The 18,667-nt window shown below is 40.2% G+C and overlaps 1 protein-coding gene across 2 annotated transcripts in view; it reads left to right on the top strand.

Moving 5' to 3' along the window:
- Window positions 1–18,255, top strand: part of SCAMP1 (secretory carrier membrane protein 1) — a 70,535-nt gene extending 52,280 nt beyond the window's left edge. For both annotated transcript variants that reach the window (XM_024217329.3, XM_024217330.3), the window contains exons 7-9: window positions 4,324–4,425; window positions 14,176–14,293; window positions 16,340–18,255. In XM_024217329.3, the coding sequence (XP_024073097.1) occupies window positions 4,324–4,425; window positions 14,176–14,293; window positions 16,340–16,504 (385 nt within the window). In that variant the 3' untranslated portion in view covers window positions 16,505–18,255. The remainder of the gene's footprint in view (window positions 1–4,323; window positions 4,426–14,175; window positions 14,294–16,339) is intronic.
- The last annotated feature ends 412 nt before the right edge of the window (window positions 18,256–18,667 follow it).

The raw sequence follows: 18,667 nt of genomic DNA, 5'->3' as shown, positions 1-18,667 counted from the left end.
GATGTAGTTAAATAAATAATAATAAATAGGATATCTCCACAAATTAATTTATCTCCTAGAACTGGAAGGGACCTTGAAAGGTCATTGAGTCCAGCCCCCTGCCTTCACAGATCCCTAAGTGGTCCCCTCAAGGATTGAACTCACAACCCTGGGTTTAACAGGCCAATGCTCAAACCACTGAGCTATCCCTCCCCCCAACCTAAGTCTAGTGCAGTGATGGAAGAACCCCTTCCGCCACTGTAGAGTCTACACTACAGCAACTCATCTGCAGCTATGCCATTGTAGAGTTTCTAGTATAGACATTAGTGCCTGTCTTTTTCCTGCTTAAGTAGGAGGGCTGCATGTGGACCAAGAATAGACATTGGTGTTTGCCTCACCTCTGCAGTTTTGAGGAAAGGAAGTTACACTTCTGCTGCTGAGCATCCCCTGCTGATTCTTCTGCATTCAGTCTCCTTCCTTCTCTGCCTTGTACTCTATGCCAGTGAATGTTTTGTGTTATGCAGTGTGAAGAAGTCAGAAGAGGTTGCCAGGGTGGGCATGCATCTTTTCCTCTTTAACATTCAAGGAAAGAAGTAGGAAAAGAAGAGGTAAATAAGATTAATTGGAGTGGTGTTGACATATGGAGCACAAAAGAACTCGAAAGGAATTCATAAGGAAGCATTAGAAATGATCAGGAGGCTGAAGAAATTGACTTATGAGGAAAGATTAAAAGAGCTAAACATGTATACTGTTTGCCTAATGAAGGGCGTAAACACACCAAGGATGGAGAATTATTTATTATGGTACATAAGGGCATAACTAAGAAGTGGGAAGGAAGTTTCACAAGGGAAAACACTCCCAGACACACATACTTGGCTGTGGAATAGTTTTTGCAGGGAGGCAGTGGAAAACTCATTGCTTGCACCTTTTAAAACTAGACTGGAGAAAATGTATAGTGGTTAGCAATTATTTTTTGGTACGGAGAGGGAATATATGATTTTTTTGTTGTTTTTGTTTTCCCCATCTCTGTCTTGTGTGGCAATATAAATTCTTCCAACTTCCACAGCCTTTTGATAGTTCTGTCAGAAGAACATCACTTATGCAGTCTTTCAGAACCAGATCTGCTTCTTTTGGTCCTGTTTTTAGTCCTCCTTTCCAGTTAGAGAGTATATAAACTGGTAGTATGAGGTGTATGAGAATTTTTTTGCTGCTAAATGGTTCCAGTAGTGTGGTTGAAAATGTAACACTAGAAATGACATATTGTGGTTCTGTGTATATTATGTCTGTGTATATTCTGTATCAGATGTTCTCAGCTTGCAAGTAAAAGGTGTGGATTTTTTCCCCTACCAGGCCTGCAAACTCCAATCTGAGAGTTAACCAGAGTTCTCTTTCTTATGCGTTATCCCCAAAATTATTCCCTCAGAGACACCTGTGCAGCCCCACTACATTCTGTGAATTTGTACAGGTGTAATTGAAAGGAACTTGGTATACCATTCTGTTGAAGATGCACAGGAAGGAATAGACTCTAGTTCCCTCTCTGAGCTTTGTTGGCTGTTCAGTAACTATGGAGGCAAAACCAGCAAAGGCTTGTTTTTGTCACTGTAAGCAGATACAAAATTAATCTAAGAGTAGGTTTATACTTATATACTCTATATATGTAGAGTACAGACACTGCACACCCAGCTAGAATGGGTGTGTATATAGCAGTGTAGACGATGAGGCACGGCTTAGGCAAGTAGAATACAGACATGCCAGAAGCCTAGGGTATATACCATTCATGGCTCACTAGATGCCAAGCAGAGTTTTCTATGTCTACACTGCTATCTTTAGTAGTGTCGTGTCCTGCTGCCTCCCTGTTGCTGGAACCTTTCTCCTCTGTCTCCCGCTTGCCAGAGCCTTTCACTGCCATGTGTAGATAAACAACATAGTCTGGACGCAGCCTGCTTTTTACTGTGGCATGTAGTTACATGTACCCTACACACTGCCACAAGTGTATACAAGGCCTAAAGATTGAAGGCAATCTGAAGGTTGAAGGCAATTTGGGTGAAAATGATCATGAAAGGAAAGAGCGAGAGCAGCAGAACAAGGACAATGGATTTCAAAAAAACAGACTTTAACGAATGCAGAGAACTGGTAGGTATGGTCCTATGAGAAGAAGATCTAAGGGATACAGGAGTTCAGGAGAGCTGGCAGTTTCTAAAGTAGACAATATTAAAGGCATAATGACAAATTATCCCAGTACAAAGGAAAGACAGGAAGAATAGTAAGAGGCCACTATAACGCCATCAGGAGCTTTTCAATGACCTAAAAATCAAAAAGGGATCCTACAAAAAGCGGCAACATTAACAAGTTATCAGGGATGAGTACAAAAGCGTAGCACAAGCATATAGGCATAAAATCAGAAAAGCTAAGGCACAAAATGACTTATACCTAGAAAGGGACATAAAAGGTAATAAAAAAGGTTCTATTAATACTTTAGGTGACCTGATACTCAACACAGTATTACCAATAAGGGGGAAGAAATGCAATCCAAAATAGGGAAAGAACAGTTAATGAACATTAAAATTTGATATATTCAAGTTGGCAGGGCCTGATGAAATTCATCCTAGCGTACTTTTGGAACTAGCTGAAGCAATCCCAGGACCATTAACTATTATCTTTGAGAATTCATGGAGGATGCATGAGGTCCCAGAGGACTGGAGAGGGGCAAACATAATACTAGTCTTTAAAAGGGGGAGCAAAGAAGAACTGTATACTAGTCAGCCTGACTTCGATTCCTGGAAAGATACTGGAGCAAATTATTAAACAAACAATTTGAAAGCACCTAGAGGGTGATAGAGTTATAAGGAACAGCCAACATGGATTTGTCAAGAACAAATCATGCCAAATTAACCTGATTTTCTTCTTTGAGAGGGTTACTGACCTAGTGGATCGGGGGGAAACTCTGTAGGTGTGATATGTCTTGATTTTAATAAGGTCTTTGACACAGCCCCATATGACATTCTCCTAAGCAAACTATGGAAATGTGGTCTAGCTAGATGAAATTACTATAAGGTGGGTGCACAACTGGTTGAAAGACTTTACACACAGAGTAGTTATCAGTGGTTCTCTATCAAACTGGGGGGATGTATTTAGTGGGGTCCAGGAGCAATCTCTGACCTGGGTCTGGTACTATTCAATATTTTCATTAGTGACTTGGATAATGGAGTGGACAGTATGCTTGTAAAATTTGCTGATGACACCACGCTGGGAGAGGTTGCTAGCACTTTGGAGAATAAGATTAGAATAAAAAACAACCTCGTTAAATTGGAGAATTGGTCTGAAATCAACAAGATGAAATTCAGTAAAGACAAGTGCAAAAAGTACTGCTTTTAGGAAGGAAAAATCAAATGCACAACTACCAAATGGAGAATAATTGGCTAGGCGTTAATACTGCTAAAAAGGATCTGAGGGTTATAGAGGATCACATATTGAATGAGAGTCAAGAATGTGATGCAATTACAAAAAGACTCTTATTCTGATATGTATTAATGGGAGTGTTGTATGTAAGACACAGGCAGTAATTGTCCCGCTTTACTTAGCATTGCCGAGGTCTTAGCTGGAGTACTGTGTCCAGTTCTGGACTCCACACTTTAGGAAAGATGTGGACAAGCTGGAGAGGGTCAGGAGGAGAGCAACAAAAATGATAAAAGGCTTAGAAAACCTGAACTATGAGAAAAGGTTTAAAAAAACCTGGCCATGTTTGGTTATAGAAAAGAAAACTGAGGTGGGGGGCCTGATAACAATCTTCAAATATGTTAACGACTGTTATAAAAGGATGGTGATCAGTTGTTCTCCTTGTCCACTGAAGATAGGACTAGAAGTAATCAGCTTAAACTGTAGCAAGGGAGATTTAGGGTAGATATTAGGGAAAACTAGCTATAAGGATAGTTAAGCACTGGAATAGGCTTCCAAGGGAGGTTGTGGAATCACCATCATTGGAAGTTTTTAAGAACAGATTAGACAAACACCTGTCAGGGATGGTCTAGAATTGCTTGGTCCTGCCTCAATGCAGGGGGCTGGACTTGAGGACGACTTGAAGTCCCGTCCAGCCCTACCACTTCTATGATTCTAAATACAGAGAAGCAGAATTAAGAAGATTATGTAAAAATGTCTTCACTTTTCAGAGTAGAAGCTCATGTAGATATAAAGAGCTACCATTTGGTATTTAAATATGGTCTAAATCAGTCTATAAAATCTGTTCTCCAGTAATTTGTATGGTTGGAAAAAGTTACTTGGGTAATGTAGTTGTGTATTTGAATATGATTTTAACTTCCTGACCAGCTTCTTTGTTTTCTCTTTCAGGAGTGACAGTTCTTTCAGATTCTTTGTGTTCTTCTTTGTATATATCTGTCAATTTGCTGTACATGTACTCCAGGCTGCGGGATTTCAAGGATGGGGTAACTGGTGAGTGATTAGCTTTATTCAATTTTGTGTTGCATATCAAAGAATAAAACTGGTGTTTTAAAAATCTCAGTGTAAAAGACAATAGGTGTATGCAGAGAAATAATTTAGTAGGTAATATTTTTCATTTGGCGTTTTGGTGATGAGGGGGCAAGATATCATTGTAGAGTGCTTTTTATTGTAGGAAAAATCTATCCCAAAGGTATCTGGAGAGGCAGGTATTCCTGATATTAGGGTGACCAGAATGTTATCTTTCACCCTAAGCCCCTAACTGTCCCAGTTTCATATCAACTCTGCTCAGACGTCACATTGACTGTGTTTATGTATGTGATTTGCCCTATATTTAGAATAAAACTAAGAAAAGAAATCTTAAAAATAACTTGGGTGGTAATAACATACAGAATGAGATTTAATGTATTCACTAATGTAATTTTCAGTTATGCTTCACTTGCAATAACTAACATTTCAATCAAGCAGACTTCTGTAACAACTTCAGTTTATATTAACATATTGGAATGTGAAAACAAAAATATTACGTTGGGGATACCTTGCTAACCAATGGCATGCATCCTGGCTGCTTACTTTTAAAGGATTTAGAAGCAAATGGGCATGATACAAGGAAGTTAAGTGTTCTGAATTGGTGAGAGTATGTGTGCTTATTCCAGCCTTGATTCACATTTGACAGTAAATTGAAGTACAGTAACTCCTCGCTTAACGTTGTAGTTATGTTCCTGAAAAATGCTACTTTAAGCAAAATGATGTTAAGCAAATCCAATTTCCCCATAAGAATTAATGTAAAGGGGGAGGAGGGTTAGGTTCCAGGGAAACTTTTTTTCGCCAGACAAAAGACTATAGAAGACACAGTATAAGTTTTAAACAAACAGTTTAATACTGTAGACAGCAATGATGATTGTGAAGCTTGGTTGAGGTGGTGAAGTCAGAGGGTGGACAGGGGTGGGATATTTCCCAGGGAATGCCTTATTGCTAAATGATGAACTAGCACTCAGCTGAGCCCTCAAGGGTTAACACGTTAATGTAGCCTCACACTCTACAAGGCAGCAGGAATGGAGGGAGGGGAGACAGCATGGCAGAGAGAGACAGAGACACACACCATGTGAGAGAGAGAGAGACGCGCATTGCCCCTTTAAGTACGCTGATCCCACTCTTAAGTACATTGCCTTTTTAAGTAGATCAGCAAGTTGAGGCAGCAGCTGCTGCCAGCAAGCTCCTCCATCCTGAGCCTTGTAGTGTCCCATCCCCCCCTTCTTCTGTGGAGATGGGGTAAAGGAGTGTGGGGGAGGGGGACACCCTGACATTAGCACCCCATTTCCCCTCCCACCACACAACAAGCAGGAGGCTCCCAGGAGCAGCTCCAAGGTAGAGGGCAGGAGCAGCACAGGGCGTTGGGTGGAGGAACAGCTGAACTGCCCAGCAATTGATAGCTTGCTGGGTGGCTGCTGCGCAGGGAACTTAGCGGATCGGGGGGCTGCCAGTCCACCCTGGTTCCAAGCCCCCACCAGCTAGCTCCAATGGGCTGCTCTTTCTGCAAGCAGTGGACAAAGCAGGCGGCTGCCAAACAATGTTATAAGGGAGCATTGTGCAACTTTAAGTTCTCTAATTGATCAGCAACGAAAGAGCGTTAACTGGGACAATTTTAAGCGAGGAGTTACTGTAGTTTTGCAGATGATCTGGAGGACGCTCAGAGCCCAAAACCTTTTCCTCTGCAGCAGTACCTGTTGGGGAAGCACATGTGCCCTGCGCCGCCTCATGGTCCCTCACAAGGCTATATAAAGGCACCACCCTGACCCTCCTCCCCCTTCAGTTCCTTCTTATTGCCACTGGCCTATGTTAGAGCTCCCTGTGCAGTTCTCTCCTCACGGTTTATTTTCTGCATCATATCTACTTGCTGAATCCTTGTAGTGTAAATAGTTAGTACTTGTAATAGTGTAGTGTTAGTTTTAGTGGGTTATGTAATGTTTTCTGGGTTTTAAGCGCTGCCTGTGGTGTGAGGTCTCCATTCCTAATAGTGACCTGCATACACGCTGCTCATTGTGTCTTGGTGAGGAGCACATTAAGAAAAGGCACAATATCTGTCCCCCTTTTTGAGGGGGAGCCCTTGCCAGACCATCAACTTTTGCCTCGAAGAACCATTGGCCCTAGCTATTCTGTCTTCGTCCTCTCCAGACAATTCAACACTGCTGACTTCGGCTTCTCCAGTCCTGGAGGATTTTAAATCCTACCAAGACTTAAGAAAATGGCTACCGTCCTAGGTATTGAACCTGAACTGGTATAGGAAAATACCCACAAGTTACTGAATATCTTCCAAGAATCTATGCCAGGAAGGGTGTAGTCCTCCTGATTAATGATGCCCTTCTGCAACTGGTGAAAACCTGGCTCACACCACTCCAGTAGCCAAACATACTGATAAACAGTACCATGTCCCATCTCAGGGGTTTGTGGTTATTTTTACTTCCACCAAGCACCAAACTCCCTAATTGTCACAGCCGCTAATGAGAGATCGTGGCAGGGGAAATTCAAGTCTACCCCAAAAGAAAAAGTGGTTAGGAGACTGGATGCATTAAGGAGAAAGATTTATTCTACTACTTTGCTCCAGATGAGGACAGCAAGCCCTTCTTGGAAAATATGATTTTCTTAATGGGGCGGTGATGTCAAAATTGTCAGACAAATTGCTGGATGATACAAAGGAGTCATTCAGGGCCTTATTAACTGAGAAACAGGTGGTGGCACAGACTTAATTCGTCTGCTCTAGAAGCTGCATATGCTTTCTCGAGGACTATGGCCTACACCAGGGGTAGGCAACCTATGGCACACGTGCCGAAGGCGGCATGCGAGCACTGCCCGGGCCAGGCCACCAGTCCGGGGGGCTCTGCATTTTAATTTAATTTTAAATGAAGCTTCTTAAACAGTTTAAAAACCTTACATATAACAATAGTTTAATTTATATATTATACACTTATAGAAAGAGACCTTCTGAAAAGGTTAAAATGTGTTACTGGCACGCAAAACCTTAAATTAGAGTGAATAAATGAAGACTCGGCACACCACTTCTGTAAGGTTGCCAAACCCTGGCCTACACAGTTATTATGAGAAGGGCATCCTGGTTATGTGATTTTGGGATAGCTCTGGACATTCAGCAGTCTATTGAGGACTTACCTTTTGATGGTCAGTATCCATTTTCAGACAAGATTGGTGAGGTCTTGCTTTTGGGTCTTGTGCTTGCAACACAAGACAGGGTTGACCTCACCAATTGTAAACATTTTGGCTATCTGCAGTACTGGATGATAGCATGTGAGATTCTTCCCTTTTACTGGTCTGTGGTGCACCATCAGTTGCCATTGTTTAAAACTTCCAGTAGGTTCCTTTTGGAAAGCCGGCAGACAAGGGAATTGTATATTCTGTCTTTTATCAAGATAGTATCCTTTTCTGATATGTGACTTCCTTCCAGTTTGTTGATGCTTCAGGCTGCATGGTCCCAGAGCACTGAATGTTGTCAAGCCTTTGAATCATACTGTCTAATCTGCTGGTCTCTTAGGGTCAGTACCCCCTTTCTCACTGGTTTTATTTTCTTTGGAAAGTTTTTGATTTATGCAGAATCATTGTCTTGGCGCATTTGTGTTGAGGCTCTGATATGTCGAGGCTTTGCCCATAGAACCAAGTGCTCATTGAATCATCTGTTAGTACTTGATACTTTGAGGCCCAAATCAAAGTTTTACATTGAGCAGCTTTTGGATGAATTCTTTTTGGAGTTTTGGTTAATCAGTACTCAGGTTGTGAACAATCAGCACTTTTAAGAGTGCATCAGCATATTTTGAGCACTCAGCACAGGTTTTAGTTTTATCTATTTTGGTATGATGTCCTCCTCACCTGCAAAGGAGGAAGGCAGGCAGCTCAGTGGCTTCAAGAAATGTGACTGTACCAGGAAGGTTTCTCTCATAGAAGATCAAGGTAGATGGATTTTAAATCTTGGAGTCAAATATGACAAGCATGATTTACAAGGCTTGTTTGGAGAGGATCACCCAGATAACCATCAGGTTTAGTGGGAATTACCTGAAATCTCTGCCCCCACAGAAGCATCCTGAGACTCCCAGAAATTTGACCTGAGGTCATCTTCATAGAGGAATAGGATTATTTTTGTGTATTGATTTATGGGCTGGCTTCAGCACCACATGTTTTCATGAAATGTTTGACTATAGTAAGGACTATATGTACAGGAATGGGATCACATATTTTCTCCTGTTTGCCTGACGAAGGACACCACTGAAGAAGTTGTCTAAGAATCACTACATGTCCCCACCAAAGCACTGGAGTGATTAGGAGTCATGATAAACTACACAAAGCAACCCCTTGCTTGTCTCCCATAAACAGTTGGAATACATAGGAACTTTGCTAGACAGAGCTCAACTTGAGATCTTCCTGCCTCGGCAGGATTGAGGACATTAAAGTCTGACACAGCAAATGTTGGAACTAGTGTGTGTCAACCTGGACCAGGCTACAAATGCTGGCAGGCAGGGCTTCGGCTGTATTCATAATAGCCATGGCAAGTCTTCATGTAAATCAACTTCAGTGGACCCTGATATCCCCAGTGGAGGCAAACATCACAAGAACCGTCACTTTACATCAGTGTAACAGAACCATAGAGCTTTTGCTTGCCTGGAGGTAGTCCAGAGGCAAGCTCCAATTAGTAGGATCCCCAAAAGTATCCAAAGTACATATCGAAAAGTGGAAAAGATTTTAGACGAGTGGCAGACATGACCAATTTAGTAGACCTAATGAACCCTCTCTAAGCGCGCACATAATTTGAAAGCTTTTTATGTTTACTTTAAGATGAGGTATGATGTGGAGCTGTCAAGTGGTGCTGTTACCATAGAAACAGGGATTAGCAATGGCACCATCAACATGTTCAAATGATCACTTTGAAATATTTGCATTCATTTGTTGGTTTCGTGACTTTATGTATTATTTCAAGACCTAAAATTGGACTTCACAACAACAATCTAAAAGGTAAAACAAAATCTAATTCTAAACTTGTACAGGTATTATTGAAATGTAATAGGGCTGGTGATGTTTCTAGTCGTCATTATCATCTTGTTTGTTATTATGATCTCTAAGAGTGTGTGGGTTACCACACTGTTCATTGCCTTGGTATATATGCAGTTCTATGCAGGGAAGATTGTTCTGACTAAAACCACAGTTGATTGAGTAGCAACCCCTATTGGTATAAGCACAAATAAGGACTTGTAGAAGCTCAGGTGCCATTGGGCCCTTGAGGAGTACAGGAACCAGTTCATCATCTACATTTTTTTGGGGGGGGAGGGAGGGGAGGATGTCTGAGCTGGGGGGGCACAGCTGGGTTCTGGAAGAAAGGGAGGGGGCTGGGCTGGGTGGGGCCCATGGCTGGGTTCTGGGAGAGAGGGAGGGGGGCTGGGCTGGGGGGGCATGGCTGGATTCTCGGAGGGAGGGAGGGAGGGAGGCTGGGGGGGCACAGCCGGGTTCTGGGAGGGGAGGGGAGCTGGTGTCTTTGTGTCCCCGTCGTCCCCCCCCCCCCCGGCTGGGCTCTGGGGAAGTGAGGGGGCAGAGAATCAGGAAGAGGGTTTTCTTTAACTCTCTACTGCTGTGGGAATTTTTGTGAGTCTGTATTGTTACAGACATACTTGCTGACAGGTAATTTGATATAAATTACCAAAATAATTGAAACTGCCATGATTATGTAGTGTTATTTTGACAAAATTTGCAGAATTTTAAAATATTGTGTGCAGAATTTTTGTTTTTGTTTTTTGGTGCAGAATTCCCCCAGGAGTAATGTTCATAATATGTTGTCATCTCTAATGTTAATACCTACCTATGCGTAAGTCTCGCTGAATTAAAAAGCTAGTTTCTAGAGTATTTCAAAGGGTAGTGTATGGATAGAGAATTACAAATTAAAACATTCTACTAGGCATATGAGACACTGCATTGTACGTTCAAAGCTTACAAATGGAGAAGCATTAGGTTAGGGATTCACATGAATTTATATCTACTCATGATGCATTACAAACTATGGGTACTCAATCTACTCCTGCACAACCTTCAGTGTGAGATGTGATTGATCTGCTCAGCAAATTTCAATTGAAAGTATAGAAAATTAACACTTTGACAATTATATATGCAATGTGAAAATATTTTGTTAGTGTATTGCAAAATGTTGATTTTTGTCACATGCTAAACAGCTTAATCATTTCTAGAAAAAATAATTGCCCATGCAAAACCAATAAAAATACATTGTCGTTTGGTAGCTTTGATCAATAAATGCCACATTAAGGTGTTGAAATTAACTTAAACAGTAAAAACTAGTCATTATCATGTTGTTTCTGGAACTGTGCAAAAAAATGACACTTTTTAGTACCGTTGTTTCACCTTGTCTGCTGGCTTACGGCACCACTTGGCAGCTCCCCATCATACCTCATCTAAATGTACATAAAAAAAGCTTGCAATGATGTATAATGTGGGTGTGTGTAGGATGGGTACATTAAACTCCATAAAGATGTCCCTTTTTGGAGAATTGCCATGTCTATTTGTGATTTGGTGCAATCAGGTCTACATGGATCCTTTAAATGCCTCCCTTAAACTACTTGATTGTCCTTCTATCTTTTGAATCAGGATCAAAGATCAAGTCCATTTAGATTTATCATGTGCTTTAATTCACAATGAGCTAGCTGAATGTAGACCAGGGACCTCTGCAGCCACCTGTTGTCATGTTCATGGGGAGCATGATACTTTTGAGACCTCTAGTTAAAAATTCACCCTCTGGCATGGGATAGTTATGTGGTTCTGACAAAGCCAATAAAAGCTCCTTTTGAGCCATCTGTAAGCTTAGTTTTCTTTAATGGAAAGCTATTTTCCTCGTGGCCCTGACTTCATTTGCAACGTGTGTAGGTTTTGTTGTTTCTGAGCTTCAGGTTCTAGTAATTGATTCACCTTTAGACAAGTTTTTACAAGGGTTAGGTGGTTTTCTGGAATTAGCATTGATTCCTTTGCACAGATGCTAAAACATTTTGACCTATTTGCATTTACTGTCATATTAATATTTTTCCTATTCCTGCATACCTCCACAAACTCTACATTAAAAGGACATTAAATTGGTTATTTAATTGTAAACTAAGTACAAATGTTCAATTCTTTTGACACTGCATTTATGAAAAGGGCCATATTTAAATGGCTGTCTGATTGCATTTCTTATAGCTATGATCTGGCAGATCTTCAGTTAGTTCACATCACTGCTCCTACTTACTCAAGCAAAGCAGTTTCTGGTGCAAATCTCAAGGCAGACAAAACACTATTTGCTTAAATTTAGATTATAGGGAGAAATCCTTATTCATTCTTTGTGCTACAGAACCTGAGGTTTGTTTTCTTTTAAGATATCTCTTGAGAGTTTTGTTTGTTTTGAGGAAACATTCTTGAGGTTCTGTTGGTTGATGTAGTTTTTTCCTTATCTTTTTCTGTGGATGTATTTTATACCTCTTACCTTTCCCTCCCTTCTCCACCCCTCCCCACTTAATTTAACCCTCCACTTTCACCTTTCTGTGTTCTGGGCATTGGTCTACTTTTGTACAGTGTTGCAGTGTTTTATCGTTATTCTGAGAGATTCCTAAACCACTTATTTTCCAAGAGTGAGATTCCTGTAAATATAGGATAGTTAGAGAAGGGGAAATAAAGTTTGGGTGGTACTATATTTAGCTGGCATGCTCTATTGTGGGAAATTTTCATTTTTGTTAAAAAAAAAACAAAAAAACAAAAAACAAACAAACAAAAAAACATTTTTTAAAATCATTGACTGTATACATCACCCAAAACATGCTGGGCACTGTAAATATACATTGTATCAATTTAAAAACTACTCTGAAAGAATGTTAACGTTTCAAAGTCGACCACTTCAGAGTTAGGAAATGCTGAAATTAAGATTGAAGATAGTTTGCTGAAGTTTCCAAAAAATAGTGTCAGTACCTGCACCACTTTTAATATAGATCAGGGGTAGGCAACCTATGGCACGCGTGCCAAAGGCGGCACGCGAGCTGATTTTCAGCGGCACTCACGCTGCCCAGGTCCTGGCCACCGGTCCGGGGGGCTCTGCATTTTAATTTAATTTTAAATGTAGCTTCTTAAACATTTTAAAAACCTTAATTTACTTTACATACAACAATAGTTTAGTTATATATTATAGACTTATAGAAAGAGACCTTCTAAAAACGTTAAAATGTATTACTGGCACGCGAAACCTTACATCAGAGTGAATAAATGAAGACTCGGCACACCACTTCTGAAAGGTTGCCGACCCCTGATATAGATCAAAATCAACTTTGTGAAAACCAGTTAAGAGACAATAATGCCAAACTCAGCACTGCAAAAAAGACAGAGCAAAGACACATACCTACATACACATATGTCCACAGACACTCTCAAATGCATATGTTTTTCTAGCAGATCAGCGCTACTCAAGGTTGTTTGTGTGACAATGGTTAATTCTTCTCTGTTTGCCATTGTTTGTGTGAGATTAATCCATTTCCTACTGTTCGTATATTTGAGGCTGGGTTTTTTTCCCCTTTGGAAGTGTAAGCATTTATAACAACTTGTGTGTATATATAGTATGTTACTTTTTTGTTTGCCATTGAGGTTCTTTTAGCAGCATGTCTCTGACAGAATGGATTTGGTCATCTCATATACACCTCTACCGCGATATAACGCAACCCGATATAACACGAATTCGAATATAACGTGGTAAAGCAGTGCTCTGGGGAGGCGGGGCTGCGCACTCTGGTGGATCAAAGCAAGTTCGATATAACGCGGTAAGATTTTTTGGCTCCCGAGGACAGCGTTATATTGGGGTAGAGGTGTATATATTTTCTTAACCAGGAAACCTGCAAGTTTTTTTTACAGTGTTGCCAGTGAGTGCCCATTTCTCAGGCCCAGAAGTGGCGCTCCACCATTTGCATCTGTTCTGTGAATGCCACTAACAATATTGAATTGGTTTGCTCTATGTCCCACAGCAGTCTGTCTTCCAGAAAATTGTCATGTTCCCCACAGCTCCTCTTGCAGCTCTGTAAATACCAGAGGATCGTGCATCCTGTAGTTGTAGTGCTCATGACAGTAGTGTAGAGCTATGCAGGCTCCATGCTATTGTAGGTGGTGGCGGACAGTGACAAGTTCCACGTGGGTTTGTGGGATTTTCAAAGTAGGCATGAAAATTATGGATAGAAATGGCATTATGGGGTGGAGAAAGGTGCATGATGAGAACTTGATTCCACAGTCCCAGTCAGTCCTGCATGACTCTCTTCTGTCCCCCCCATGCATTGCCAAAACTTCCCAAAAGACATTGTGCTGGACAGTGGTGAGTTACACACTGGGATACCTACCCGTGCTGCTCCACACTGCGTATCGACACAAGCACTCCTGGTGAGTGTGCGCGGTGCTGATGCAAGGAGCCAAGTATGCATGCACACAAGCGATATACTAACTGTGGCAGCTTTATGCAGACGTAACTTACATTGGCAAAAGTTTGTAGTGTAGATGTGCCCTAACTTTAAGACTACATAATTTAGGAACTGAACTTCTAAAAGTACTTTATAAAACTGACTGTTTACATTTTATAATTTTCATTACTTTTCTCAAGTCAGAACAGAACCAGAAGGTTACAAAGGTTTCTTTAAAAGGAAATATGTAGTGCACTACTGTAATAAAGTTTGTCATTTTTTTCTTTAGTGGATGGATTTCATCTCTGACTGGGCTTAACGAGAGTATTCCTGTTGGCATTATGATGATAATCATAACAGCGCTTTTCACAGCATCTGCTGTCATCTCACTAGTTATGTTTAAAAAGGTAAGTTGCTTTGTTTCTACTATTTCAGACTTCCACTTACTCCACTGTCCCCTGATCTAATTTTCTGCTTTAGGGAAGTCCTCTCCTGCATCTTCACAATTGATAGGGTTAATTGATATTCCTATAGGTCCTCTTCCTGCTTTGCTTTACCTGTACTGTTTGCATTTCTGTAATACCTTTTTGCTTGTTTCCAGAGAGACAGAAGACACTGCCATTTTGTGTGTGTGTTGTGTAAAACAAAGATACTATTTAGTCTGTGCAAACTGAAATTGTCAGTGGAGGATTTGAGTGTGGGGATAGTAAAGACAGTAAGTGGTGGGGAGAGAGAGAGAATGTGACAAAACCTGCCCCAGTGGAAGGACAGGACACATTGCACTGAGGTGCCAGGCACTCTGGTTGTAATTTTGCAACATGGGGGACTAATCAGGCTATTAAATAAGTGGCCTGATTTTCAGAGGTGCTGAGTAATTTTCATCTGTTCTTGGAGCCATCTCCCTTTGGAAGTCAGTAGGAGCTGCCGGTGCTCTGCAACCTTGAAAATCAGGCCACTTTTATTTAGCGTCCTAGCTTTAGGCATCCACATTTGAAAAATTGCATTCTCAGATACTCTAGTGATAAGTACTATAAAAATCCCTAAGAAAGATGTCCTGGACTTGACAGCACTGTAGAAATATTTCCTAGATTAGGATATAGTACGTAGAACCCAGTTCCTTCTTGTTTGCCTTCTATCCAGAAGGCATAAACTTAGACACACAAAATACCCAAATAAGATGTGTGTTGTTCAAATGCATACAGGGGTGGCCTCTCTGTTATTCTAGTTTTCCTACCTTATCTTTAAGGGACTGTCACCTTTTGGGGATTTCAGCCATCCCTAAAAGATTCTGTCCTGCTGGTATTTGGGAAGAAGTTCAGAGGTGGCATGGCGGAGAGAGAGATCCAGTGGTTATCTTCTTTCCCTCCAAGAGCATAACCCGTTCCTGTGCTATAACTTTTTAAGATGAGTTTCCCTTTCTCCTATCCTGCTGTTCCTCATGGCACTGATCTGTCACACACAGTTGGGTTCCTCAGGAATACATGATTATCTGGACATGAGCTATTTACGTCTTTATTGATATGGAATAACATTTATGAGACAAGCCAAATAAGATAGAACTTAAACCTTCATAAGCTTCACTGAAGGAAAGATGATGTTCCCTCTGTCTTCATATCTAAGAAACTATCTTAGGGAAGCAACAGGAGGAGGGATGGTGTTATTGGAGGAGTACTTAACTGATTTAGGATTAGCAGCTGCAAATGTGGATTGGAGGGAAGGTGTTGACAAGGTCAGAGCATGGATGAGACTGATTCCGTAAGCAACTCCAGGCTAGAAACACGGGCTAGAGCCAGGTCCTTTTTTTATAGATAGCTGGTTTCCAAGCAGTAGGAAAAAGCATTTTGCGACTACTACCTGGGGCAGCTCAGGGGATAAATTTTTCCCCATTGCTCTCACTGCATCTCTTGGGAAGCATTCCTCTGACCTGTCAAAAAGCTCCTTTCCTTCAAACAGTCAGTATGAAGTCATCTTAACCCAACTAAGCAATTTGCCTCACCCTGCCAAATGTGCTACCACAGCAGATTAAACTATACTTTCTATAAAGAGCGTTGTTTCTTCTTTTTTTTTTTACGTTTTAATGCATTAAGAACTGTTTAATTTTGAGTGTCACTTAATGTCAAATATGTTGCACTAGGTGGTTTTCTATACTTGCTATATTTCCATTTTTTAATTGTTTAGGATTTTACCATTTTAATGCCAATTAAAAGGCACATAGGTCTAAAACATCAACAAATATTTGCTGTTGATGCTGGGGACTAAAGTTCACCTGTTTGATTATCCTCCATACAGCTGCAAGCAGGCAACAGAATCAAATTACCCCATCACTCTATTCATTTAATTTGTCTGACTTTTGGTGTAGCATCTACAAATATAGATAATGGAATGATCATAACACTTTTTAACTCTTGTTTCTCTCCTCTCCCTTCCCCTTTCACCCTCCCTTTCTGTCTTAGGTGCACGGCCTATACCGCACAACCGGTGCTAGTTTTGAGAAAGCCCAGCAAGAGTTTGCAACTGGTGTGATGGCCAACAAAACTGTACAAACAGCTGCAGCAAATGCAGCATCTACAGCAGCAACTAGTGCAGCTCAAAATGCTTTCAAGGGTAACCAAATTTAGTGAAATACGAAAATCACTACAGTTCTTTGACTGTACTTTATTTTCCATCTTATTAATTCTATTCCTAAAGACTTGCGTTCAAAATACACACAGCATGTATGTCTCTCCTTCAGCTGTGCATGGGCTAAAACAGGAAAAAAATTCTTGTTTTATTCCTTTATACATTTATTTATCAAAACAAAAAAACCCACAGCCAACCTTCTTTGCCCTCTTTAAAACATTATATACATTCTAGATATATAATTCTCCATATTTTCTGGAGGAGCAATATTTTGGTGGAAACTTCAGCAATGGCTCTGAAATTGATATGGTACTTTCTGTGATCAGTTAAATGTATTTAGAGGGTTTTTTTTAGTATTTCACTCTGGAATCTTTTGTTTTAACTTAAGGAAAGCACTTTGGAGCAGTTATTTTTGTTCCTGAGAGCCTGTTTCCCTATTTCTACTGTAAGAAGTAGACTGACAGTTTGAGACTCTAGATTTGGCTGCTGCTGTGGCAGTTTCAGCAGCTGATGGACAGATATAAGTATGGTAGATCATGTAAATTTGGGGGGGGGGCAGTAGGTTTTTTAATATAAATCTACAAGTTTGCATGAATATTGTTGAGATATTTGGCCATGCTGAATTAGTGTTTTGGTCCAGGATTTATCTGTACCACTTATGATTATAGTGTTGGTTTGTATCCATTTTCATGGCATACTTTTTTCTAAATCAGAAATGGCTATTGCATAGACATTCTTGCTGCCAGAATGTGTAATGCGATGTACAGTTAAGAGAAGTTAACTGATGGTTTTGATCAAAGAGCTAAATGATTATATTTGCTATTTTTAATTTCAGTTTTCATGTCTTAGGAAAACACATTCTGTTATAGGAAAAATTACCAACCTTTAGAACACTTCCATAACCAGTTGTTTGCCCCCTTTTAAATGCAGTGAAATTTTTGTGGTGTGTGTGTGTGTGTGGGAGGGGGTGTTTTTTTCAGTGTCAATTTGTGTTTACCAGTGGTACTAAATCTATAGCTTGGTCAGTCACTCTATTTACTGCTTGTCCAAAAATCTGAATATACAGTATTTAATTTTTTTACAGGAATATTTTCTCTAATCAAATTTTTTAAACTGTGGCATTTAACACATACTTGAATTCCTTTTAACGCACCTCAGCCTTCATGTGTGATTTGATTCAAGCTGAATAATGAAGATTCCTAACTATTTTGAGTTGGAAAAATGAAATATTTTTTATCTCCATTAAGAGAGAATAAAATTAAATACATTCACATTGTTGAAATGGATATCTGTCTAATAGATTAAACTGATGCTGTGATGCACCGTGATTCATGCTGGTCCTTAAGTAATTTTCCAAATCCTAATCAGCTCTTGCTTCAAAATCATGTCGCTGTCTATTTAAGGCCATTTGAGATTCCTAGGTAGGTTGGTTTATTGGATGATAATATATGTAGTACTTTGGACTAAGTTTAAAATCATAAAATGCCAGTTTCAGAAAGTGATATCATTAAGGACTTGATCCCCAAATATTACATAAATGCTTTCGCTGAAATCAGTATGACTGCTCATATGAATAAGGATTTGCAAGTTTAAACCTTAACATTAGAAAGGCCTGGTGTATACTAGGACATCCCTGAGTGATGCAGTGAAATGGACCTAATTTCCTAGTATAGACAGTGCTAGGTCAATGGGCGAATTCTCCTGTCAACCTAACTACCGCCGCTTGGAGAGATGGAATGCCTATGCTGACAGGAGAACCTCTCCTGTCAGCGTAGGTAGTGTCTCTCCTGAAGCAGTGCAGCTGCAGCATTTTAAGTGCTTTTAGACCAGCCCAGAGAGGCCCCATGTCCTGAATGTGGATTGGAGGAATAATCTCACTTCAATTTACGCATATTGTAAAATAAGACCATTTTAAAAAATACCCTTCAACAGCTTAATACCTGGAGCAGCGTAGCACTTGCATACATAAATCCCTGTATAAATTACAAGTACAACTTAAATTCGTAATTTAACTTCTCGAAATCCAATTTTAGTAGTAAAGATAAATATGGTAAGAAAGCATTGTAATATGATCTATACTGAAGTTGTTGTTCGTAATTGTATTGTCTCCAGATAGAATTCTCTTCACTATGAATTAAACAATGCAATTGAAATAACAGTAA

The sequence above is a fragment of the Terrapene carolina genome, unplaced genomic scaffold (genome assembly GCF_002925995.2).
Source record: "Terrapene carolina triunguis isolate 2854851 unplaced genomic scaffold, T_m_triunguis-2.0 Scaffold69, whole genome shotgun sequence".
NCBI lineage: Eukaryota > Metazoa > Chordata > Testudines > Emydidae > Terrapene > Terrapene triunguis.
This window is presented reverse-complemented; position numbering and strand designations above follow the sequence as displayed.